General features: G+C 33.0%; 1 protein-coding gene across 1 annotated transcript in view; it reads left to right on the top strand.

Annotated features, from left to right (window-relative positions):
• The first annotated feature begins 8,179 nt into the window (after positions 1-8,179).
• Positions 8,180-26,648, top strand: part of LOC127699226 (ATP-binding cassette sub-family C member 5-like) — a 173,856-nt gene continuing 155,387 nt past the window's right edge. Inside the window, exons 1-11 of the mRNA XM_052202981.1 lie at positions 8,180-8,202; positions 9,209-9,331; positions 11,142-11,300; positions 12,312-12,459; positions 12,867-13,014; positions 13,760-13,845; positions 14,264-14,437; positions 20,537-20,599; positions 21,095-21,179; positions 22,147-22,295; positions 22,647-22,754. Of these exons, the coding sequence (XP_052058941.1) occupies positions 8,180-8,202; positions 9,209-9,331; positions 11,142-11,300; positions 12,312-12,459; positions 12,867-13,014; positions 13,760-13,845; positions 14,264-14,437; positions 20,537-20,599; positions 21,095-21,179; positions 22,147-22,295; positions 22,647-22,754 (1,266 nt within the window). The remainder of the gene's footprint in view (positions 8,203-9,208; positions 9,332-11,141; positions 11,301-12,311; positions 12,460-12,866; positions 13,015-13,759; positions 13,846-14,263; positions 14,438-20,536; positions 20,600-21,094; positions 21,180-22,146; positions 22,296-22,646; positions 22,755-26,648) is intronic.

Below are 26,648 nucleotides of genomic sequence, written 5' to 3'. Positions count from 1 at the left end.
CTTAATTATAAATTTAATACTAAACAGAAAACAATAAACTTGCGGAAAAGATGGTATACCGCAAACAAAAGGTGCAAAGGTTTTTGTACACCATATCCGGATTTCGACAATTAATGTCTCTTCAGTGATATTAGGGATCGAAACGGTATTTGGAAAGCCATACAATTTACCTCAATTTAGGATAGACTCTTGAATTTTGAGGAGTCAAAATAGGATGAACGGATCATATAAACCCGAAGGCAAATATAATACAAGCCCAAACGAAAAAATATAAACAAGTCTAAATTGAAAACAACGTTCAAATCTATGATTGCGTTGGATAAAAACCGCAATTTTTATACGTGTGCATGCAAAACAAATTTCTTGTTAGAGGGGTCTAAATACAGCACAAACAACATTTTCCAAAAGACCAAAAAAGTGAAAAAGTATATTTTAACAAAACGCATTTGACTAACAGGTCGAACAACAAATGTTCTTAAACCCTGCTGACTGCCATTGGCGATTGCCAAATAAACGGATCACCGATGTCATAAATGGATCTTAATTATAAATTTAATACTAAACAGAAAACAATAAACTTGCGGAAAAAGATGGTATACCGCAAACAAAAGGTGCAAAGGTTTTTGTACACCATATCCGGATTTCGACAATTAATGTCTCTTCAGTGATGTTAGGGATCGAAACGGTATTTGGAAAGCCATACAATTTACCTCAATTTAGGATAGACTCTTGAATTTTGAGGAGTCAAAATAGGATGAACGGATCATATAAACCCGAAGGCAAATACAATACAAGCCCAAACGAAAAAATATAAACAAGTCTAAATTGAAAACAACGTTCAAACCTATGATTGCGTTGGATAAAAACCGCAATTTTTATACGTGTGCATGCAAAACAAATTTCTTGTTAGAGGGGTCTAAATACAGCACAAACAACATTTTCCAAAAGACCAAAAAAGTGAAAAAGTATATTTTAACAAAAAGCATTTGACTAACAGGTCGAACAACAAATGTTCTTAAACCCTGCTGACTGCCATTGGCGATTGCCAAATAAACGGATCACAGATGTAATAAATGGATCTTAATTATAAATTTAATACTAAACAGAAAACAATAAACTTGCGGAAAAGATGGTATACCGCAAACAAAAGGTGCAAAGGTTTTTGTACACCATATCCGGATTTCGACAATTAATGTCTCTTCAGTGATGTTATGGATCGAAACGGTATTTGGAAAGCCATACAATTTACCTCAATTTAGGATAGACTCTTGAATTTTGAGGAGTCAAAATAGGATGAACGGATCATATAAACCCGAAGGCAAATACAATACAAGCCCAAACGAAAAAATATAAACAAGTCTAAATTGAAAACAACGTTCAAACCTATGATTGCGTTGGATAAAAACCGCAATTTTTATACGTGTGCATGCAAAACAAATTTCTTGTTAGAGGGGTCTAAATACAGCACAAACAACATTTTCCAAAAGACCAAAAAAGTGAAAAAGTATATTTTCCAAAATATATATATATATATATGTGTGTGTCAGCATATAAATCTAATTCTTTAACTGTTTGGTTTAATTTTCAGACTTATGTATACATATATTTGTATTTTTAAAGGTGTACTCTATTACGACCATTCTATATTCATTCCGTGTGTTTTATTTGTACTCTATCTGGAGCTAAAAAAGAGAACTAATGCTGCGTCAACAATAAACTTTTATTAACAAAATACAACAAAGCATGCAAATTTAACAAGTGTTAAGTAGTATAAAAAATGTAGACGAAAAAGTATCGAAAGTAAATGGGGATTCTAATTTAGCAATGTAAAAGAGAGGCGAAAGATACCAAAGGAACATACACAAACCATAAGTCGAAAAATAAACTGACAACGCCATGGCTAAAAAGAAAAACAAACAACAGTACACAAAACACAACATAGAAAACCAAAGAGATGAGCAACAAGAACCCCACCAAAAACTGGGGGGATCTCAGGTGCTCCGGAAGGGTAAACAGATCCTGCTCCACACGTGGCATCCGTCGTGTTGCTAATGTTAGTACAAACCCGGTGATAAGTCTGATTTGTAGTAAACTAGTTTAAAAAATAGAGAGGTATCTAAGACCAATTTATACTCTTTTCACATATGGATTCATCTTATAATTGAACCTTTTCAGGAGACCAGGTTTACTTACCAGCAAAGTGTAAGTTTCACCTTTTCCGACAGGTATTCTGGATACTAGTAATTCCAATATATCTATGTGAAAGTTTATAAAATATGGTATGATATGAAATTTGGAAGTACAACAACTTATTAATAAATAAAACAACTTATCCCTGAATTACTAAAAGATTTCAATCATAAACATCTTATTATAAATTTAATGCCAAAGATAAAACTGAACCTATGATAAAGTAATTAGCGAAAAGATAAATAAATATTTGTCAGGGAACACAACTCCGTTTTCCTGCAGTAATATAGAGTAAGAACGTGCTTTCGCTAATATATTCTATTTTATTTTGTCTTTTTGTTAGTTATTTTGTGTGCTGCGTGTTGATTTGATGAGTTAAGCCATTTCCAACTGATTTTTACAGTTTGTCCTTGCATGTATGTTGTGCTGTTACATCACTGTCCCACTTTAAGAGGAGGGTCGAGTGATCACAAACATGTTAAATACCAGTAGTCATAGCTGAGCCTTTTATAGCTAACTATTAGGCATAGGGTATGGGTTTTGATCATTGATGAAGGCTATATAGGAACAGTTGTTTACATCCGCTTTTGTTCTTAGTGGTGGATTATTGTCTTATTGGCAGTCATACTTTACATAAAATTGAGAATGGAAATGGGGAATGTGTCAAAGAGACAACAACCCGATAAGTATTGGCTTGATCAGTATGGAATTAAAAAAAAAGTGTCGTAGCAGTTTTTATATATGGAGTTTATCTGTCCATTTGTTGCTACTCTAAGTGATATATGATTTCAGATAGCATAAGATAAGGTATATATGTGTTATAAAAAGGATGACACAATTCAATGTTATATCAATTACATATTAAGAAGCCTTTACAATGTATCATCATTGGTGTATCAGTTGTTGGTTTTAAATACCTACATGTACTTTGTTTCAGAACAATGTCTTATACGGGGATCTTTAGATATCTGCCAAGTTTTTGGTATAAAATACCTACATGTACTTTGTTTCAGAACAATGTCTTATAAGGGGATCTTTAGATATCTGCCAAGTTTTTGGTGTAAAATACCTACATGTATTTTGTTTCAGAAAAATGTCTTATAAGGGGATCTTTAGATATCTGCCAAGTTTTTGGTGTAAAATACCTACATGTATTTTGTTTCAGAACAATGTCTTATAAGGAGATCTTTAGATATCTGCCAAGTTTTTGGTATAAAATACCTACATGTATTTTGTTTCAGAACAATGTCTTATAAGGGGATCTTTAGATATCTGCCAAGTTTTTGGTATAAAATACTCACATGTATTTTGTTTCAGAACAATGTCTTATAAGGGGATCTTTAGATATCTGCCAAGTTTTTGGTGTAAAATACCTACATGTACTTTGTTTCAGAACAATGTCTTATAAGATGATCTTTAGATATCTGCCAAGTTTTTGATGTAAAATACCTACGTGCACTTTGTTTCAGAACAATGTCTTATAAGATGATCTTTAGATATCTGCCAAGTTTTTGGTGTAAAATACCTACATGTACTTTGTTTCAGAACAATGCCTGGTAAAGATGATCAAGATATATCAGCCAAGTTGTTGACTGAAAAGAAACTGGAAAGGCATCCTGGATCCCCGTCCAAAGATTGCGATGATGTTCGACTACTACTACAACTTATTCTCTATTTAAAGAGGATTACACAGTTAGCTATAAAACTAATCTTCCCTGAGGCCCTCATGAAATACGTTGAAATATAACAAACAGAAAATTACAAAATAAGAAAAAAAACACACATATAAGAAAATAAAATGAGAAATTGTTATGAAATATACAATTTTTAAAACAGGTAAACATGATGAACATATACTAGTAGTATTGACATCTTTCAAATTACCTCAACATTGAACAATATTTAAAGATCAAGTTATCAGAAAAATTATTACGCATACAAATTTACACAGCTTCTTTGATAATGTTCCAACAAGTATTTTTTTGAATCTTTTTTGAATGAACTTGTACTTGAGGTTGATTTTTTCAGGGATATTGGTAAGTTATTCCATAAAATAGATCCTGAATATATTAAAGATTTCTTATACAGCTCTGTTTTGGCTTTTGGAACTTGCAATTTTTTGTAAGACGTATTCCTCAAACAATATTGGTTTATTTCTGGCATTTCTTGAAATTTTTCAGTTAAATATACAGGGGCTTCATACTTAAGGCATTTATGCATCAAAACAGATTTATGATATCAGATTCTGTTCTCTATTGTCATCTACCCAAGCTGTTTAAACAGTGGTGCTGATGGCGAAACAGGATCATCATCTAAAATAAGTCTTTCAGCCCTTTTTTGTAATTTTATTATTCTTACTAACTCATTTTTAGTACAACCACTCCACAAAATACAACAATAATCTATCAGTGGGAGAATATAACCATTATAAAATAATTTTCGTGAATCAATATTAACGGATGACGATGAGAAAATAGATAGGTATAATTGTTACATAGCAGACAGATGAGAATTAGTTCCAGATAAATGATGGCATGTAAATTTGCTACTTCATATTTTGATGTACAGCCATCCATAGTATTTACAAAGGAATATAGTATTCCCTTCTAATCCTCATGCTGCCGGAGGGATCCACATGTTCACATGTTTAATCCTGCAAGCTTATAATCATTGCTGCTTCTCTTTCAAATAAAATACTGAAGATTAAACCGTGTAATATTTAGATATATCGAATGACGTCAATGTTGGGCATGTGAATCACAAACGAAATGCAACTATATAAAATTAGCGGCAGCAAGAGGGTTAACGCATTAATTCTAAACCTTACCTGATCAGAAAATTGAACATTGAAAATAGAAATACTTCAGTAGAGCATGACTCATTGGTGTTAAACTGATCGTGGTATATGCAGTTACCACGATCCCAATATGGCGGAGGTAAAAATATGTAAAATCGTTTTCTGCTAATTTCTCCGTGTAAACGTGTTGTTTTCAAGAATTACTCAGCAGCCAGGTTGATCTGTACGGTTTTGTTGCGTGTGTGTGTTCTTAATATCATATATGGCCTCGTTACAAAAATAATAGCTATCGAAAATTTAAGGAAGATAATCGTAACTCCATGACATTTTTTTGATATGATAATCGTAACTGGACTTTCAGATGGTCGTAATTTGGACATGACAATAGTAACTTATCAGTGATAATCGTAATATTACCTGTTGAATGGGACGGCGACTAAAACTAAATCTTGCTTAAATGTTTGATAGTATGACCAGAATTAGTGAATAATTGGTTATCTCAAACTAATTTACTTTTTGCTTTGTAGATATAGTCTATATATATTCCACAAGTTAAAATTTACGGTAAATATTGATGGTATATTGTATACTAAAGGAGAAGAAGATATATTCCTTAATTTAAAAGATTTTTAAAGTTTTATAAAAGCAAAGTTCAATCAATCAATATCCGTTTTTGCATGCCAGTACCAAAGTACCAAAGTACTGGCAACTCTGCTGGTGGTACTCTCTGGGACTAACATTTCACTAACAGAGATATCGATCCGGTGGTAGTTATAAGATTAACGGTACCAATGTTCCTGCACCAGATGTGTTTTTCGACAACTCATATTATGTCTCTTCAGTGATGCTCGAGGCCAAAACCTAAAGCAAACGTTGCAGAGCTGATAAAACCATAAAGGACATTAAGTATACTCGAATCAGAACAAGGAATCGGAGCTTGGCATGATGGAGATATATTCCTTTATTTAAATGATTTCTCAAATTCTATATAAGCAATGAAAAAAAATATCAGTATTTCAATGCCAGTCCCGAAGTAGTGGCTACTGGTCAAGTTATACCCGGGGACTGATAGTCCACTAACAGAGGTATCGGCCCAGTGGTAGTTATAACATTGACGGTGCCAATTGTTCTGCACCAGATTCGCTTTCGACTTTAACGCTGATCGTGAAAAATGAATGCCCTTGATGACAGCAGATATAAGATTGATTGATTGATTGCTGGTTGCTTAAAGTCCAGTGGCAAATATTTCATGCATGTCAGGACGAGAACAAATTAACAACAAATACAATAGGTAGGTTCTGTAATAGGTGCCGGTCAGGATGAAGGTCGGAAAATTTGGACTGCCACTTGAAAATGAGGATAAGTTGGGAAAGGAAAATTTTTCCTTGCAAAAGGTCACATTTGGACTCATCAAAGAGTTGTTTTAAAGGTTCTTAACATACATAGAGCGTGGAACTCTCTCTACACGTGGCATCTGATTTAACGTCCCCATTCTGACCGGATGTGGCTGCGTATTTATACATCCAAGTCACAACGGACTACCCACTTTGGCAAGGGTTCTTACTACCGGTCGGAAGAAGACCAAGATGGCTCATATTTCTATTCCCCAGTCACCCTTGGGGGGAGGGGGCTTAGAAGCAGATATAAGAAGGCTAATCAAAAGATAGAATAGAGCATACAACAAGAACACGAAATCTGGGGATAAAAAAGATGCTACTACATAAAAAGAACTGAGGAGCAAAATCCAGTGAGAAATAAGAAAGCCGTATTGGAAATACATATAGAAGACATATTAACACAAAGTCGTGAAGCTGACAGCAGTACTGACTGCATGAAACGGTTTGGACCTATATAAAGCTTAAGGATGTACTTAGGTCAGATTTAGGAATTTGTGTCAGATGTTTGGACTCCTTAGTTTTTTCCCTACGATATAGGGTAAAATATTTCGCCCCATAACACCCATTTTTTTTTCATATAAGACTTCAATAGCTCATCAAAGGTCGTTTACCAAAATTTAAGCAGATTCTAGATTTCTTTTCTTTCGATTTGTGACCCAAATAATACCAATGCAAACATAAGGTAAAAGTCCAAGTCAGCCTTTTCCCGCCTTTTAAAAAAAAATTAAATATCTCGAAAAGGAGCTCCATTACCTATCAATATTTTTTAGCTTATTTTGTTTCTTAACTAAATTGAATGCTCTTCCAACTTAAAGTATCAATTTTAAATTCTAGATTTTTTTTAATTTCATCTAAGTACATCCTTTAACGTTAAGATAGAAGTAATATACCACAATTATAAGAATAACAGGATTACTTCATGACAATTCATCAGACAGAGCTTATATCATAAATGCATAGTTTAAAAAAGCGAACTCGGGTAAAAAAGACCTAAATGAAACATAATTTAGATGCAACATGTCTGGTCAGCATAAAACAGCAACCGTCATTTTTTTTCAAAGCATTTGACAAGGTCATCCATAGTCTACTTATCCACAAGCTACATCATTATGAAATGACAGGGAATACAAACTCGGAGAATACAAACAACTGAATCAAGAGTTTTCTTTAGGTTTCCCGTAGTTCGGTTTTTATTAAACTGATTACTTTGTATAAAAAAAATCAAGTAAGTCGTTTGACCAGTATTGTACTTTTGTCCAAATAGCAACAATCATCAAAATCCTGCCAATATATGTCTAATACTATTTTTGCGGTGTTCACAATCACCAAAACATATATAGTTCTCGTTCTCAAATTAATTATAAGTAACCTTTACCAATTTTAGGTACGCTCCATGTCAGTAAATCAATCTTTTTTTTTAAATTCATTCTAAAAGGTAATAAAATCAACATTGTAATTAAAGTTTTGAATATTGTTTTTAACAGTTCTTATATTGATTTTGTTATATAAATAGATTAAAACATAACTAAATATTTATCCCTATACAGTTTTAAGCCGATACTTATATTTTGGTATTGCACAAGGCCATGTTTTTCTCAAATTGTTTTTGACGTTTTACAATAAATCCAATAAATGTGTACTGATTGATTTTAATTTGGAAAACATAATTTATTTATTAGTTGTAGTTAGCTTTTAACATTGAAATATTCTACAGTTACGATTATCTTTCCAATTATTTGTCCACAAGTTACGATTATCTTTTTTGGAGTTACGATTATCTTCCTTAAATTTTCGAATGGCTATTATTTTGGTAACGAGGTAATACATGATATTTATAATACATACAGATAACAAAACCGTACAGATCAACCTGGCGGCTGAGTAATTTTTGAAAACAACACGTATAAACGGAGAAATTAGCAGAAAACGATTTTACCTATTTCTACCTCCGCCATGCAGTTACCACGATCAGTTTAACACCAGTGATGACTAAAACATTTTAATTTCCTTGCAGAGCCAATGAATGTATTCAATTTTTGATGTAATGAGATTCCAAAATATCAATGTTTATACAATATAAAATTCCAGCAGTGTCTGAAATTCTGCTTGAAACAGGAAGGATGAGATTGTGATGCAACAGCAAATTAAAACTTGTCTACTGTCTAGTAAAGTTCTTCTCAATTGTCAATCACATACTGATAGAAAATGTTAGGTTTTAGCAATTGAAAATCTAAACCTATTGAAGCATGGCTCTACTATAGCCAGTTGTTTATATCATATGTCAAGCTGCAATCTTCACCTATTCAAGAGAAGTGGTTAGCTTACAGATATTATATTAATGTATGACTCATGTAATAGTTCTACCACTAATGCCTAATTTCTTACTGTAAGAAACATCTCTATAAGCAGTGACGACCATACAAAAAAATATCCATATAAGCAGAAACGATCATTAACCAGGGTATGACTGTGGATACACACATTATCAAATGGCAAATTTCATCAAGTTGGTACATGTATTTGTAATATTGATTCTTAATTCCATTAGAGGTCAGGAAACATACAAAAATAGTCTAGCTTTGTTGTAGAAGTTCAAGTATATTACATAAAGTAATAATATTATTAAAATATGACACAACTGTATGTACCTTAACTGTCAAAGGGATGAGAAGCCCTTGGTTTAGGGAATGCAGAAAGCATAAATCATAGCAAGTACTAAAATGCAGAATTAAAAAAGGTTAAACTATCACCAATTTGTATACACACTGAGGGTAAACAAATCTACTTTATTGACATGATAACAAACAACTTCTTATTACTTTAGTTTGCTAGAGATTCAATACCAGCGTGAGTCAACTGTAGATCTAAGTGCGCACAGAAAACGCCAAGGACTGAAGAAATACAGAAATTCTGTCAAATATATTAAACCAATCAGATTTGAGAAAAGGTAAGTGAGAGCAGTCATATAGAACTTATCAAATTATATCCGTAATGTATAAACTGACCATGTCTCAAATTATTGCATTTACAAAACTGTTTACACAGTTGAAGTCCATAATTACACAAAACAATCTTTTACCATTAAGGGTCATTAATTTTACTTCTATTTAACTATGTAAGATAAGTTAAAAATTATGTTATGTCCAAGGATGGGTTTCTACTGGTTTACCTCTATCAGTCAACCTTTCTGTGGATGTCAAATGAAAGGGTATCGGTTAACCTCTATCAGTCCGTCCTTTCTTCAATGGAGGGGTTCTACTGGTTTACGTCTCTCAGTCCACCCTTTCTGTGTAAGTCAAATGGAGGTGTTCTACTGGTATACCTCTGTCAGTCCATCCTTTCTCCAATGGAGTGGTTCTACTGGTTTACGTTTCTCAGTCCACCCTTTCTGTGTAAGTCCTACTGATTTACCTCTGTCAGTCCATCCTTTCTGTTAAGTCCAATAGAGATGTTCTACTGGTTTACCACTGCCAGTCCATCCCTTCTGTTAAGTCCAATAGAGAGGTTTTACTGGTTTACCGCTGCCAGTCCATCCTTTCTTTAATGGAGAGGTTTTACTGGTCTACCGCTGTCAGTCCATTTTTCTCCAATGGAGGGGTTCTACTGGTTTACCTCTGTCAGTCCATTTTCTCCAATGGAGGGGTTCTACTGGTTTACCGCTGTCAGTCCATCCTTTCAGCAATAGAGGGGTTCTACTGGTTTACCTCTGTCAGTCCATTGTACTCCAATGGAGGGGTTCTACTGGTTTACCGCTGTCAGTCCATCCTTTCAGCAATGGAGGGGTTCTACTGGTTTACCGCTGTCAGTCCATTTTTCTCCCATGGAGGGGTTCTACTGGTTTACCGCTGTCAGTCCATCCTTTTTCCAATGGAGGGGTCCTACTGGTTTACCTCTGTCAGATATCCTTTCTCCAATAGAGGGTTCTACTGGTTTACCTCTGTCAGTCCATTCTTTCTAATGGAGGGGTTCTACTGGTTGACCTCTGTCAGTCCATCCTTTCTCCAACGGAGGGGTTCTACTGGTTTACCGCTGTCAGTCCATTTTTTCCAATGGAGGGGTCCTACTGGTTTACCTCTGTCAGTCAATAGAGGGGTTCTGCTGGTTTACTTCTGTCGCTCCATCCTTTCTTCAATAGATGGGTTCTACTGGTTTACCTCTGTCAGTCCATTCTCTAATGTAGGGGTTCTACTGGTTCACCTCTGTCAGTCCATCCTTTCACCAATGGAGGGTTTCTACTGGTTTACTTCTGTCAGTCCAAGAACCCCTCCATATTAATACATGGCTGTATTAATTGATAAATAGTTGCAACTGTTTTACCGAAGTTATTGATTAAATTACAAATTATATTTCAGTATATACATATCAGGATGAGAATATGTTAATGCAATATGAATAGTAACCCTGCTTTGTACTAGGACAACATACTGAATTGATTTTGCTAGATCATAAATCGTTCTGACTGATCTTTAATCTAAATCCTAAATGCGGCATACGAAGTGGAGAAACAGCAAAAATCATTTTCAAGTCTGACTTGGGTGCCGCTTCACCAGTTTTTTTTTAGAAATTCAACCCCCTGATTTTAGTCTCAACCAGTGATTATAAAAGGTACATTAAAGAACTTAAAATAAAAATGAGTAAAGTTATGTTGTATTTTATATTGACAGCTTTGACATCAGTCAACATTATCTTACAGCCTAAAAAAACAGCTTACCCAACTGTTTGTACACTCGGTCATATTATATAAATATACATTTCAGTCAAAAAGATGAGATCCCAGAAGGATCTGCTGGATTGTTTTCATTGTTAACATATGCATGGCTGACTCCTATTATCTGGAAGCTTTATAAAAAGGGGGAGGGGTTTCTTGCACATATGAGATGCAGCGATATTGACAGAGCAGAGATCAATGGTGAAAGGTAAGACTTGTAAAAGGGAAGGATCCATATTTTTAGCAATGCTTTTATACAGAAATGGACTGATAATAATATTAACTGTAATATTATTGTACAAATTTAAATAAAACTGTATTTTCAACAATTCAATGTATATCCAAGTCATAGCTTTTTTGTTTCTATAATTTTACATCTGTCTGAATAGCTGAATGGCAGAAGCATTGAAGACAGATATCCATATTATAAAAACATGTTTAACCCCGCCGCATTTTTGTACATGTCCCAAGTCAGGAACCTCTGGCTTTTGTTAGTCTTATATGTTTTTTTAATTTTGGTTCATTTATTTGTTTCGGAGTTTAGTGTGACATCCATTTTCGCTTTATTGTTTAGGGGCCAGCTGAAGCCGGCCTCCGGGTGGGGGACTTTCTCGCTGTGTTGAAGACCCATTGGTGGCCTTTGGCTGTTTTCTGCTCTTTGGTCTGGTTGTTGTCTCTTTGACACATTCCCCGCGTTCCATTCTAAATTTTATTTGAACTGCAAAAAGATCTGTATAAAATAGAATTGAGAATGGACACGGGGAATATGTCAAAGAGATAACATCCCGATCAAAGAGCAAAAAACAGCCAAAGGCCACCAAAGGGTCTTCAACACAGCAAGAAAATCCCGCACCCGGAGACGGACTTCAGCTGATTCCTAAAAAATGTTTACCAGTTCAGCGAAAATGGACGTCACACTAAACTCCGAAACATATAAATGAACCAAAATTTAAAAAAAACATACAAGACTAACAAAGGCCAGAGGTTCCTGACTTTGGACAGTCGCAAAAAATGCGGCGGGGTTAAACATGTTTTGTGAGATTTCAACCTTTCACCTATACCTCTAGCCAATGTGGAATAAAAAAAAAAACACAGCAATACTCACAGTAAAACTCAGTTTAAAAGAAGTCCGAGTCCGATTTTAGATAAGGTAACAATATTTGAAATTATGTATTATAAATTTGATGTTAATTCTGTATACTTTCTTGACCTTTTTAAGACTAGAAAAGTTATGGATTGAAGAGTTAAAGAAGAAAGGACCTGATAAAGCTTCGTTTTCTCGAGTTATTTGGAGTGCCATAAGAACTAGAGTGATTATTGGAGCCTTGGCCACCACCTTGTGTGTATCATTTATCTTTGCTGCTCCTGTATGTATAAATGTATACAAAAAGTAGAATACATTCTTAACAGTAACACTGTCAGTTCAATTGCATGTATTGCATCGGTTAATTATTAATGTTATGTCATCTGTTGTTCAGTTTTCAAATTAAATCTTGACATTTTTTGGTGTTTTTTCAAAATTTGATTCTGATGAAACATAACTCTAATATGACTCAAACACAACTAAAAGCAGGTTTAATGAATGTAAACTAGATATGAAATGTAACCTGTTTATCCAAAACGTTGTTTGCTGTTCTCTGAATTTGTATCAAACTGTTTCTTTTAGTCATTTTTTGTTTGTTTTATTTTGCTTTGAAAATAAAATTTATGGATTAAGCATACTTACAATATTATTGAGGATTGCATAACTTCAGTTGTATGCTTGTTTTAATAGGCATTTGCTATGCATCAGTTACTAAGTGACCTATCTAAGGGTCAGATGAATCTGGGCTATGGTATGTCATTAGTTGCGGCCATATCTGGAATGGAGTTTTGTAGGGCTATGCTTCTTGCTTTTAGCTGGGGTCTCAATTACAAAACTGGTAAGTCACACCATTTAATAATGCTGAAAAGCTGGTTAACTTCAATTTTATTGAATATATTTTTAAACTTAGTTAACCTTAAAATGTCCCCATGCAAGTAAATTTAAATATTTCATTATATAAATACTTGTATTTTCTTCAATCTAGAATTACAACCATTATCAAGTGGAGCATCCATTCACAGAAATAATGAAGGTTTCAGTACCTTTTACATATTTATATCTCAAACTCTAGTTACATCAACTTCTTATGATACAAATAGACTATTTTACATGTTAATTAGGACCCTGTCGACTAGTTGGTGCTTCCCTAAAGTAATCAGTCTGTCTTGTTCCTCTGTCAGCACTTCTATGTTCGGCCACAAGTCAAAATTGCCTCGACTGATTTCCATAACTTTTGAGCACAATACTTGTACCTATAAAAGGTAGACTTCTTTCCAATTACGTAAAGATTGAATATACAATTGGGGTAAAAACTTAGTTTTTGTAAAAAAAATAAAATCATAAATTTAGTGTTAGACATGGGTTTTATGATAGAATTTTAACAAAATTTTATTTAAAGGTATAATATACTATTTTAAATTGGTTCCTTGTTTCAAAAATATTTCATCGGTCACCATGTATTGCTTTGTTTGCATCAGTCATAATTATTTGTTTATGGACCTCACACAAAATGGTGCGAGAGGGGTGCTTGCTGACATGTTAGTTTTCTGGTATTCCTTGATTTTTATGTTAATTTTTTACAGGTGTTAGAATGAGGGGAGGAGCTTTAAGTCTTCTGTATAAAAAAATATTGAAATTAAAAGGTTTAAAAGACAAGACTGTTGGAGAGGTAATTGTCCTAAAAGAATATATATATATATTCATTGATTATGAGATTTGCCTTACTTGGTTACCATATAAATTATTAAAAGAAAACATATCTGAAATAGAGAAATAATGGAAAAAAAACTTGTTCTATTTTGAGGGACATTTTAATTATTGAAGGTTATATGAATACCTCTGAAGGTATGAAAATTTGGCTCCATTACATTGTTGAGTTGCTGTCTCATAGAAATTTTACCATGTTTCCATTTATTTATTTTCGAAAAATACTTTTTAATGTGCTAAAAAAGATAAGTAAAGTAATTACATTGTATAAATGAAAATAAGTCTTTTTCATAGCTAATACAGTTTTCCTAATTTTTTTGTAGACTAATTTTAATTACTAGTAACAAAATGTTTGAAATATAATCTTCAATCCATTTTAGCTTGTCAACATTTGTAGTAATGATGCTCAGCGTTTGTTTGATGCCTGTGCCATTGGACCTCTGTTAATTGGTGGACCTGCTATATTGGTCTATGGGATGATATATACAGTATTACTTATAGGACCTTGGGCTTTAGTTGGCAGTGCGACTTTTCTTGCTTTTTTTCAATTCATGGTATGCAAACTCGTCAAGAACTACTTAGTTAAAGGGACATTATCTGTCAAATTCATGTTCACCGATTTGACTCAAATGCTCATGTTTGATTTATAGCATACTAAAACGTATATCCAAATTACAAAAAGTCTTAAATAAATAATTAACAATGCATGGCCACTTTAATATGTAACATCATTTTGTGTGTATTTTTTCTGGACGTCATCTAATTAACCATCGGGGCGACCTCAGAAGACTGCCGACAGTCATATAACCATACATGTAAATATAAACAGATAGCGACCACCTGCAATTGGATTTTTCTAGGTCTGTTTGATTTCGTATTGTAGGTTAAACATATGTTTATCATCGTTTTTACCTGTATAAGTATGATTTTTATGGATCGAATCAGTCAACCAAATGGTTCGTCCTTGTTTCACTTTCAATGTTGACATTTTTTTTCTTTTAATATCTGAAAACATGCGTAACCCATCTCCAGCTAAGAGGTTAAATTGAAGGTTGCATGAATACGGATTCAATGAGGTCGAATTATTCACTTGCAAGTGAATAATTCATCAGCGATGTTTCTTAGCTTATTTTGACAAAATTGAACCAAATTGGCTGCTAAATACGAATTATTATTTCACTATTTCACTTTCGTTAATGATTGAACAAAACAAACAAAAAATCATATTCTAATTTTTGTTATATCTCGTAGCTAATGCCCCTTTAAACTTACTGTGCAAAAAAGATTCTTATATTTGAAATAAAGTATACAGATGTCCATCTGTAATATCCTTTATAATTTCTGAAGGCATGATTTGATATTTTGGTCAAGAACCTCATAGTGTTAAGTAAAATTGTTTAAGCAATTGCAGATCGGCTGCACAGTCAGTTCCTGTTTGACGATACTTTGAATTTTTATTTCACCCACTGAGCATGGAATATTTCATTTCGTAATTCTCAGCTTCCATGTTAAGGAATGATTTGATATTTGATCAGGAATTTTACAATGTTGAGTTGACCCATGCAGGCAATTTTCATATCTGCCATGAAGTTACTTCCTGTTTGACAATACCTTTAAATTTTGTACACCTAGTGAGCATAAAATTTTACATTACTTAATTCACAGCTTTTGTTTGAAGGTATGATTAGATATAAGATCAGGAACTTTATAATGTTTAGTTGTATTGTATGAGCTTTTTTTTTTAGATCTGAATGGCATTCACTTCCTGTTTGATGATACTTTGAATTTTTATTAGACTACAGTTGATTGATTTATTTTGCCATTGTCTTATAACGAGTTGGTGTATACTTTACAAGACATCTCGTGCAACTCTTGGTTTTAATAGTCATTAATAAGGTTCCATAAAAATCAAGTTTTAGCTCACCTCGTCCAAAGGACTGATGTGATATTTTGCCATCACTTGGTGTGCAGCATCTGTTAAATCTTTGGAATGATTTCCTCTAAAATTGCACTGCCAATTTGAATAAATCTTGGTAGGAATAATATATGAAAGGTTTTTTAACTACTTATTTCATTCCAAGTAGATAAAAAATTTGGCTGATAGATGCAATCCTGAAATCTGATTTGTCAATTTTAGAACGTCTTCTCCCCTTCAAATTATTAAATTTCTCCTCTTTTGAAACTACTTAGTTCATTAATTTGAAATTGTATAGGAATGATTCTTTATAAAAAAATCCTCCTTTCACACTGATAAGGTAGCATATGTAATGACAATGATGCAGGAACTGTAAATGTTTCCGTACCACATGAACCAAACTTGTATTAAATGATGTATTGAAATTCCTTTTTTATTATATTCCAATTCATCCATACCAAAAAAGACAAAATTTGCCAGCGAGAAGCAAATAAAAATAATTTAATCAGAATTTCAATGCAAACTGAACAGATTCACCCAGATAACAATAATATATTGAAGTGTTTGCAAATTTTTTTGCACCAGTATATCTATACAATCAATGGTTTTATACAACTGTAAAACTTTTGGTGGTAATATAATATTCTTTTATCATCCCGTTGTATCATGCAGCCTTTGTCATTCTCTTATTTAATTAACTATTTCATGTTTAAGGCTTGTGTCAATTTTTTGTGCAAACAATTTTACTTCTTAACAAAAATCTTCATTGGTGTTTCACAAACTAGGGAAATTTAACTATGGTCATCCTCTTACAAAACTTTTCTGCAGACAATATCTTTTTTTGGCCAGGTTTCAGAAAGAAATAATAGGTTAATGATGGGCTGGTGTGGTGTTGCACATAATGATACTCAATCTAGTTATACCATGTTCCTTCAAGACGGCATTCAATGAGGAAATGGAGGCCCCTGATGCTATTCCAGAGGAGGGATGGGGAGTAGTATACCAAGTGGTGGTGCCTAAAGTCTATAGGCAAGAAGTTATTGGTCTTGTCCATGACATTCCCTTGGCCGGACATTTAGGTATAACGAAGACTTGCCTTAAGATCTTGCAACATTTCTACTGGCCCAGACTTCAGGATGATGTCACACAATACTGCAAATCATGCCATATATACTAGGTTGTTGGTAAGCCTAACCAGAAAATACCACCAGCACCACTTCTGCCAATTCCAGCCTTTGAAGAACATTTCAGCCGAATACTAATTGATTGCGTTAGACCTTTACCAAAGACCAAGACTGGAAATGCGTATTTATTGACAATCATGTGTACATCAACTCGCTTTCCTGAGGCTATTCCGTTAAGGAGTATTAAGACACCAGCTATTTTCACAGCTCTTATAAAATGTTTCACATAAGTAGGACTTCCTAAGTCTGTACAGTCCTACCAGGGTTCAAATTTCATAGAAAATGGAAGGATATGAAGTAAATGTACATGGGACAAAATCGCACACAATACATAGAAAACATAGGTTTATTTCAGCAGGTCGTTTACCAATTAGGGATTGCTCAGTATAGGTCAAGTGCTTATCATCCAGAATCGCATGGTGCTTTAGAGCATTTTCATCAAACATTGAAGAACATGATTAGAACTTGTTGTCTTCAATTTGACAGGGACTGGGATGATGGTGTTCACTTTCTACTTTTTGCGGTCCGAGAGGCTGTTCAAGAATCCCTTGGTTTTAGCCCCTTTGAGTTAGTATTTGGTCATACTGTAAGGGGACATTTGAAATTGGTTAAATATAAATGGCTTACTGAACACACTGACTTGAATCTTCTAGAATATGGCTTGGATGGAGAGTTGTCTCATTGGCACTCATACCACATCTTCTTATTTATATGTATCTAGATTTAAAGAAAAGTTGCATACTGCTTGTCACATTGCTAAGAACGATTTAAAAAATGTTCAGAAAAGATGAAAATATGATATGATAAAGATGTCGGGGGCAGAGTTTTTGAGCCTGATGATAAAGTACTTGTATTTTTGTCAGTCCCTGGACATCCTTTACAGGCTAAATACTGTGGTTCTTATGACATAGAGAGTAAAATCAATAATCTGAATTATATTGTAAAAACTCCAGGTCGGCGTAAACAAAATAGAGTGTATCACATTAATATGTTAAAACCATATTTTGAACGTGCTAATGAAGGTGAGAGCAAACCAGTTGCCACTTTAGCAATAGTTAAATTGGAGAACGATCATAACAAACCAGATATAATTGAACCACCTTTTGATTCTAAGACTGTGGAAATTAGGTATATACTTGAAAATGATATTATTGAGCCGACTAACAGTGAATGGAGTTCTCCTTGTCTCCTTGTGCCCAAACCAGATAAAACCTTTCGTTTCGTAACTGATTTCAGAAAAGTTAATTCAGTTTCAAAATCTGATTCCTATCCGATTCCAAAGATAGACGACTGCATTGATAACATTGGGCCAGCAAAATTTGTGAGCAAATTTGATTTATTGAAAGGTTACTGGCAGGTGCCCTTGACACAGAGAGCTCGTGAAATATCAGCTTTTGTCACACCAGACGGCTTATTTCAGTATACTGTCATGCCGTTTGGTATGAAAAGTGCTCCAGCTTCATTTCAAAGAATGATCAATAATGTGATAAAATATTTAGACTGTTGTTAGGCTTATATTGATGATCTTATTGCATGTAGTGATAGCTGGGAAGAGCATTTAACACAGTTATATGATACTTTTGGTAGATTGTCACAATCAAATTTGACTGTTAATCTTGGTAAAAGGGAATTTTGTCAGGCCACTGTTGATTATTTAGGTCATACAGTCGGCCAAGGTCAAGTGAAACCTATTATGGCTAAAGTGGATGCCCCCTCCTACAAATAAAAAAACAACTTATGAGATATTTAGAGATGATTGGATTTTACAGGAAATTCTGTTCAAATTTTGCTACTGTTGTTCAACCATTGACTCATCTTTTACGGAAAGATTCTAAATTCATCTGGAGTGATAATTGTCAAAACGCTTTTGAAAATAGCAAATTACTTTTAATTAACAATCTTGTTCTGATCACTCAAGACTATGAAAAACAATTCAAATTTGCCGTTGACACAAGTGGTGTAGGAGTTGGAGCTGTTTTATATCAAGAGACCGATGATAATGTTGAGGAACCCATTTCATATTTTTCCAAGAAATTAAATAAACATCATAAATATTATTCAACTGTTGAAACAGAGTGTTTGGCATTGTTGTCTGCACTTCAACATTTTGATGTATATCTAAAACTATGCATCATATTCTTGTTTTTACTGATCACAATCCTCTCACCTTCATACAAAAAATGAGAAACAAGAACCAGAGGTTGACAAGGTGGAGTTTATTGTTACAGGAATATAATGTTATTATAAAACATATTAAAGGTAAAGATAATGTAATAACAGATGCTTTATCTAGATCTCATTAATAAAACTGTGTATATACCATGTTTGTATATATTATTATGAGATTGTAATTATTATAATTATTTTACTTGGTCTAGTTTCTTTTGTTTGGCCTTATAAGATGTTTACATAATTGGGTTGTGACCTGTTTATAGTTGTTTACAAAATAATGTTATCGTGTAGTTTAGAAATCACTGGAACAATTATAGATACTGATGGAAGGATTAGAACTTTCTATTTGACTTGCAAATAATTCCAGAATGATCATAATATACGATGCGTAATTTAAACTTTTACCATGTTCTAGAAGTTTCCCTTCTACAGTGTACTAGAAGTTTCCCTTCTATAGTGTTCAGTAACTTTCCGTGGTAACTATGTATATATAGAAGGCGAATTGGACTAACGTAACATAAATATACAAGTAACTCAAAGGATCTCTGGAGTTATTTATTGGTAAATTCTACAACATCATACTAGTTCGTGAATTTATTGGACATAATATTCCGTTTGGATTCCGTAACAGTTAGGTTAAGAGTTCCGGATGAAGAAAAGATTAGGATCGAACATTCAGATATTTTAACAGTTAAGTTGACATTTCAATTTGCATAATATTTCTGGTAAAATTGTATAATAAATCTTGTTGAATTTATTATTGATTTTGTCTTTTGTTGTCTACAATTTAAAGGTGATTTCTGGCCGTAACTACTCCTACAGTTTTCAACCCAGATCCTTCACAGAAAGATTGTGCTAGTATTTAAGTTTTGCACCTGTTTTAATGCTGTTGTCTGAGGAATTTTCACCATATTCTAGACTTGGAAACAGTCATTTTCAGTAATATTTACTAAAGGGGAAATTATTTTGTGTAATTAACTCCTCCCACAGTTTTCCACCGTAGTCCTTGAAATTTTCTCGAAAGATTGCACACATAACGAAGACGCACCTGCTAGCTATTATGGAATTGTTTGAAGAATTTTATCCAATTTTTCAGACTTGGGATCTTAGTAATTTATCAGCCAAATTAACAAAAGACAGCACATTTTTGATAATCAGTTCTTTCTACAGTTTTCCACCAAGATCCTGACACCTCACAGAATGTTTGCACACCTTTTGAAAATATGCGCCTCCCAGTTTTGAGCTGTTTAAAGATGTTTTTTCCTATTTTTTACACGTTCCATGTATTTTAATGTTCATTATAGACCATTCTTCATTGTTATAAGAAACATTCTGTGCAACCCAACAATTCTAATCTTTGCTCTACTTTTATTGTATTGTAGGGTTTAATATCAAGAATAACAACTAGACTAAGACGTAAATGTATTGCTATCACTGATAAAAGAGTAAGTATAATTTAGTATTTTTTTTCAGTTCAATTTTATACAGGTTGAGTTCTTACAAAATGAGTTAAACCACACCACAAGTTGGCTTATATCAGCTTCCAATAGATTGTGAATTGTAGATCATTTTCAGCCCTGTGATGCTTTTGTTGGCCCGAGGGATGGAAATACAAGTCTGGTTTATAATTTGAGTATATGGAAATTAAAATGTAATGTACTTTCAAAAATCCTTAAATATACATGTATATTATTCTAAAATTTGAGTTTTCTTCTGTTATTATCAACTGTCATATACCAGTATATATGTCATTAATGAAATTAAGCTGTTTATTAATGCCTCAGTGTTTATTGAGAGTAAAAAACATGCAAGTGTGTGTTACCAAGCTTTCTAAGATTTTAAAATAAACAGAATATCTGTTGCTGGTTGTTAAGAAGTTAATAATTAAAACCAAGTCTGTTTACCAGGTAAAATTGACAATCATTTGATTCAATTATTAGGTACAACAAATGACGGAGTTACTGAATTGTATAAAACTGATAAAGATGTATGCATGGGAGAAACCATTCGCAAAGAAAATTTCAGGTTTGATGTTTGATGTTTTATAGGTTTTGGAGAGTAACTGTTTTACCTGTTCACTTAATTCACAATATTCCATAAGTTTCGTTATATAGTTCAATGTTGCATGCATTTACATTTTCATAGCATCTGACCTTGTCCACTTGGTCAAACATGTTCTTTTTCTGAGAGATCCACTGACTCGTATTGTTATAGTTCCAAGGAAATGATTTTTAGTAAGTCTATCATTGTCCAAGTCTGAAAGTTGGCTGTAGCCAGCATAGTTCACTGTTCAGTGAAACAACTGGTGCAGATCCGTGTAATCCCAAAAAGTATCTTACAGCACGGTTTTGTACAGCTTCAATTTAGTGGTATGTTTTGAATATCCAAACATCTGCACAGTAGTTAATAACTGGTACAACAAATGACTCAAAACAGGGTTTCAAATGTTTCAAATCCAACGTTTTTAAAAAAGTGATTTTTTTTTATATCATCCCCTCCAGTTTTACCTAATAGTTCAGTGGCAACACTGAAATCCATTGTATCATTCAAAATAACGATACGATATTTGTATTGAGTTACATATTGTAAACTGTTATTTCCTATATTGAAATCAAAGTTGCTGTGTTGAACACACTGTTTTCTAAAATGTTTGACTTTGATTTTGAACAATTCACTTTTGATGTTCAGAAATTATGGTTTTTGAAAGATTGGAAAATTACACTTTTATTGTTCTTGCAATAACTTTTTAACCAATTCTTTTCAAAGCTTAATATGCTATTACTGATGACAAAAAGGATGTCAAATTTGATATTTATGATTTTTATTTTTCTTGTTCAGAAGTTAATGTCCTTGATAGATTGGAAATGGCACTTTGTGTCATTTCCGTGCAATAAATTATGAACTGTTCTGCCAATGCTTTTCAAATTTTATTATGTTGTTATTAATGATTTTCATTAGCTGAATGTATATTAGATGATTGGTGTTTTTGTAGAGATCCGTAAACATGAGAGAGGTTACTTAGAGAGGACAGCCTTTGTACAGAGCGTTAGTCAGTCTATAGCACCAATGGTTCCTATCGTTGCTGGTATTTTTGTTATTACTGCTCATGTCATGACAGGACATGACATCACAGCCACACAGGTAGGAATAATTAAGAATATTTAAGGAAGTTTAAAAATCTGGTCTACACATTTTATATGAATTTTTCTAGGTACATTTCTGATGAAAAAATTTTCCACACACAACTGGTGGGAAAAGAGATATAGCTAAGACCAACACACACTCACAAACATGAAAACTTATGGCTATCAGTTAAATTTTCAACTATGGTAAGTATTCATTTAAACCTGAGTGACAGATAAGATCATTTACATTAGCTTTCTAGTTAATTCAATGAAACACTTTAAAATTTATAATTGTCAGTTTTACATGTGTCATTATAATATTGATAATCTTCTTTCCTATTTACATCAGTATTATTACTTTTTTCAGGCCTTTACGCTTGTTGCTATATTTAATGCAATGAAATTTTCTCTAGGGATAATCCCTATGTCCATTAAAAATTTGTCAGAAGTCAGAGTTTCACTTGACCGATGTAAGGTAAAAACAACAAAAGCAAATTGGATTTTATTCTTTGCATATAGAAAATCTTATAAAGTTTCACTTGGCTTTATAATGCAAATCTTGCTATGTCTCTTTGGCTCTCTGCATAATCAAGACAATGGAGTGTTGTTATCAAACTCAGATATTATCAATAACGAAGCCTTAATCAAAAATGTTGAATACAGGCATAGGGAATGATTTAATAAAAAATTAGGCCTTTTGTTTTGAAAGCAATTTTTAATGCAATGAGAAATCCGCTAGCTGCTTTACCACATGTCACCAATCAATTAGTTGATGGATTTTGTCTTAAAAACAAATGAAGGTAAAATCATGGGCACTTGAATTTAGACTGTTTGTTTTCTGTAATTTGACTTACACTTTACAATAAATTGTCATTGGTCATAGTATACTGTAACACCTATTTTGTGGCTTTTATACTGATAGCCATTTTTAAATGCCATGAGACACCCAATAGCGGGATTCCCATTTATTATCAGTCACTTGTTCTGTAGCAATGAAAAGATTTAAGGTAATTAACACTGGTTTTGGTATAGTCATAAACCATATTGTTTGTGCCTTCTGTGCATAGCTTAAACACAACTATCTGAAAAATGTCTTTAACAATTATACATTGAAGCCTTCCTTTCAATAGCTGCTTTTTATACCACAAGAGTTAATCTTGTCACTCTTGCATTTGTTATAAAGTAAGGAGATGTGGTATGTTTGCCAATGATACAACTATCCACCGCATTCCAAATGACCTGGATGTATAAAACGGTCATCGTACAGCCTTCAATAATGAGCAAAACCCTTTCAATTTTGTTCAGTCTATGTAACCATCCATTATTCCTATCATTTTACACAGTTTAATGGTAAATCAACTATTGCATCCAGGGCAGTAAGTAAGTTAGTAAGTAATGGTAAATCAACTGTTTTTTCTAATTAAGTCTGAACTGTTAGCCACTAGTCCGATGCCCGAGACTAGTAAAATTTTACTTGGAATAGTCAGTATTTGCAAAACTTTGTTTAGACACATAAGACAAATGTTGGAATATTGGTCTTCAGACTAGTAGTTGGAAAATATTTTGGTGCAGACTATCAGCAGAATCAACACTAAAGGCATGATTAATGGAATTGTGGCTGCAGGTTAAGGCAACTCCAAGATTATTTAGAAGCAAGCTATCATAGCTTAATAACCAGTTGAGAAATTATTTAATGGCCAAGTCCATGGCAAAAAATAGATAGATATCAAAGGTCTATTGTTTAAATAAAAATTAAATAGAAGCAAATATCAAAACCATTATTTGAAAGATCCATAAGAGGTAGTATAAGTAACTGGGCAGTATTAATTCATTGAGACCTTGCCGTTTCATTTCATATAGGCCTTTTTGTACAAATTAAATAAAATTTGATGATATTAAAAGCTTGTGATGTGATGTGGGGCTTAGTATAGTAAAATGTAGTTGTCTTTCTACTTTATAGTAAACTTGTTTTATTGAGTTTCCTAAATTTATTCCAGTTATATTTTCACATGTAGTCTAAACATTTAAAGCAGTATTTTGACCGATTGAATTTTTACTATTATAATAATGCAAGTTTGGTTAGTTTCTTCGAGATTGATACTATTTGAATATGCGATGCACTTAAATATCTGCATTATAACTATATAGTCAAATCATTAAGATTTTCTACATGAAATCTAGCGGTTTTGTAATAGCACTTGTTTTTTTTAGTTATTAGCACTTGTTTGTATTAATTATTTCTTGAAAAATGTTGACAGTTTCATATCAAAGAATATATTACATGGAGTGATTGAGTGGAAAATATTTACCAAACACAGTTTGCCTCAAAATATATTTTTTCATATTTAAAGCATTTAAACTGAAGTGTACATTACATAATTCAAAATATGATGAAACAAAAAACAATGCAAACATTGTGTTTTTTAAAACTTAAAACCTTCATAGAAATTAAAGCACAAAGATATAATCTGGTTAGATTATTCTTTGAAAAACTGTCAACAAGTTTTTTTTATTATTTTCATTATAAAACATATACTTATCAAGGCATGTTGCTTTTAAAACTAACAACATCATAACTTCTGTAGATAATTCTAGTGTCAACTTTTTAACATCAAGTAACATTTCTATAAATTACAATTTAAAAAGTCTGCCGAAGACTTACCTCTGTAAACATGTTTCAGATTATTCCATTGAATGAAAAAATGAATATATTTCAATGAAGCCATTATTTTGCACATAAAAAGGTACATCAGTAAAGAGACATACCTTCTTAGATTATCTTCAGAAAATACTGTTCGGTCATCAGTGAACGCAAGAACTTTTTCTCTCTTCTTTTCATTTGACATTACTTGAAAAACACATAGCCTCAAATATCTTGTAACATGAACAAAACCAAAACGTAGTATTCAATATTTAGGGCAAACTGGAAATGAATTTTTCAAACGAACACAATAACATCCATACCGCTTCCGCAGACTTAAGAAATTCAAGTTTAGTTTACCAACATTTAGAAATAGACAAACACAATATCAAATGTATAAAATTCCAACAACTTCAAATCGTCCAGAAACAAACAGGACAATCACATAAACAGTTTGAAGATTCCCGTAAAATTTGCGAACTGTCTTGGATTAAACGACTACAGACAGTTTATCCCTAGGTCTAAATGACATATAGGGAACATATCTAAAACGTCCTCTATTTATATATCATAACTATTGTTGATAAAAGACAACGCAATCATCGGTTTCATGGCAATCGCATTAACCGCAATCAAGAAATAAACATCGTTCTAATTTTACACTTGACGATTTTATATGTATATTCAAGAAAATGGTAGACATAAATTATTATGCAAACTTGTTCAAATGCCAATTAATAGATCACAGAATATTTATAACGAGTGTGATACAATATGGTCTCATCTCAAAAAACATGTTTAACCCCGCCGCATTTTTGCGCCTGTCCCAAGTCAGGAGCCTCTGGCCTTTGTTAGTCTTGTATCATTTTTAATTTTAGTTTCTTGTGTATAATTTGGAGTTTAGTATGGCGTCCATTATCACTGAACTAGTATACATATTTGTTTTGGGGCCAGCTGAAGGACGCCTCCGGGTGCGGGAGTTTCTCGCTGCATTGAAGACCCATTGGTGGCCTTCGGCTGTTGTCTGCTCTATGGTCGGGTTGTTGTCTCTTTGACACATTCCCCATTTCCATTCTCAATTTTATTTCAGTCCAAAATATGAGTGTACACGTATTACAGCTTTTTTTCACAATAGACTGTTCCCTGATGATCATAAAAATTATTTTCTAAAAATAGAATACATTAATAGAGGTAATTTGCCTAGTATTTTTCATGACTCTACCGTTCAAAACTTTATACCTCCATACTGTGATAACATAGAACCACCTATAATTTCTTATTCGTATAAAAACCCAGTAGAATTTTAATTTTTAATTATACGTCAGTGACATCAGATGTGAGTGTAGAAAATAATGATCCTTCAACATGAGACTGTGAAACATAGAAGTTTAGATATGATCCCTATGGCCATGTAACTACAGGGGACCTCAACATCGTTGAAGAACGAGAGGTTAAGACTTTCTGAAGAAAAAAAAGACCAAAATATTGTCCACCGTCGAAAATGAACTGTTTGATGTGTTTGAGCTTTTGATTTTGCCATTTGATATGAACCTTTTTTAATTTTCCTTGGAGATTGGTATTTTTTTTTAATTCAATTTGGGAAAGAGTGTTGTCTGGTTATTAAAGATGTTCTTTAATCCTATTGTAAAAAATGGTGTAAACGAGAGAAATCTGAAAAAAAGTCACTTGATTCCTATTTAAATAAAATAGTAAGTAATACGCCCATTT

The sequence above is a fragment of the Mytilus californianus genome, unplaced genomic scaffold (genome assembly GCF_021869535.1).
Source record: "Mytilus californianus isolate M0D057914Y unplaced genomic scaffold, xbMytCali1.0.p SCAF_4, whole genome shotgun sequence".
In the NCBI taxonomy this organism is placed as follows: Eukaryota; Metazoa; Mollusca; class Bivalvia; order Mytilida; family Mytilidae; genus Mytilus; species Mytilus californianus.
This window is presented reverse-complemented; position numbering and strand designations above follow the sequence as displayed.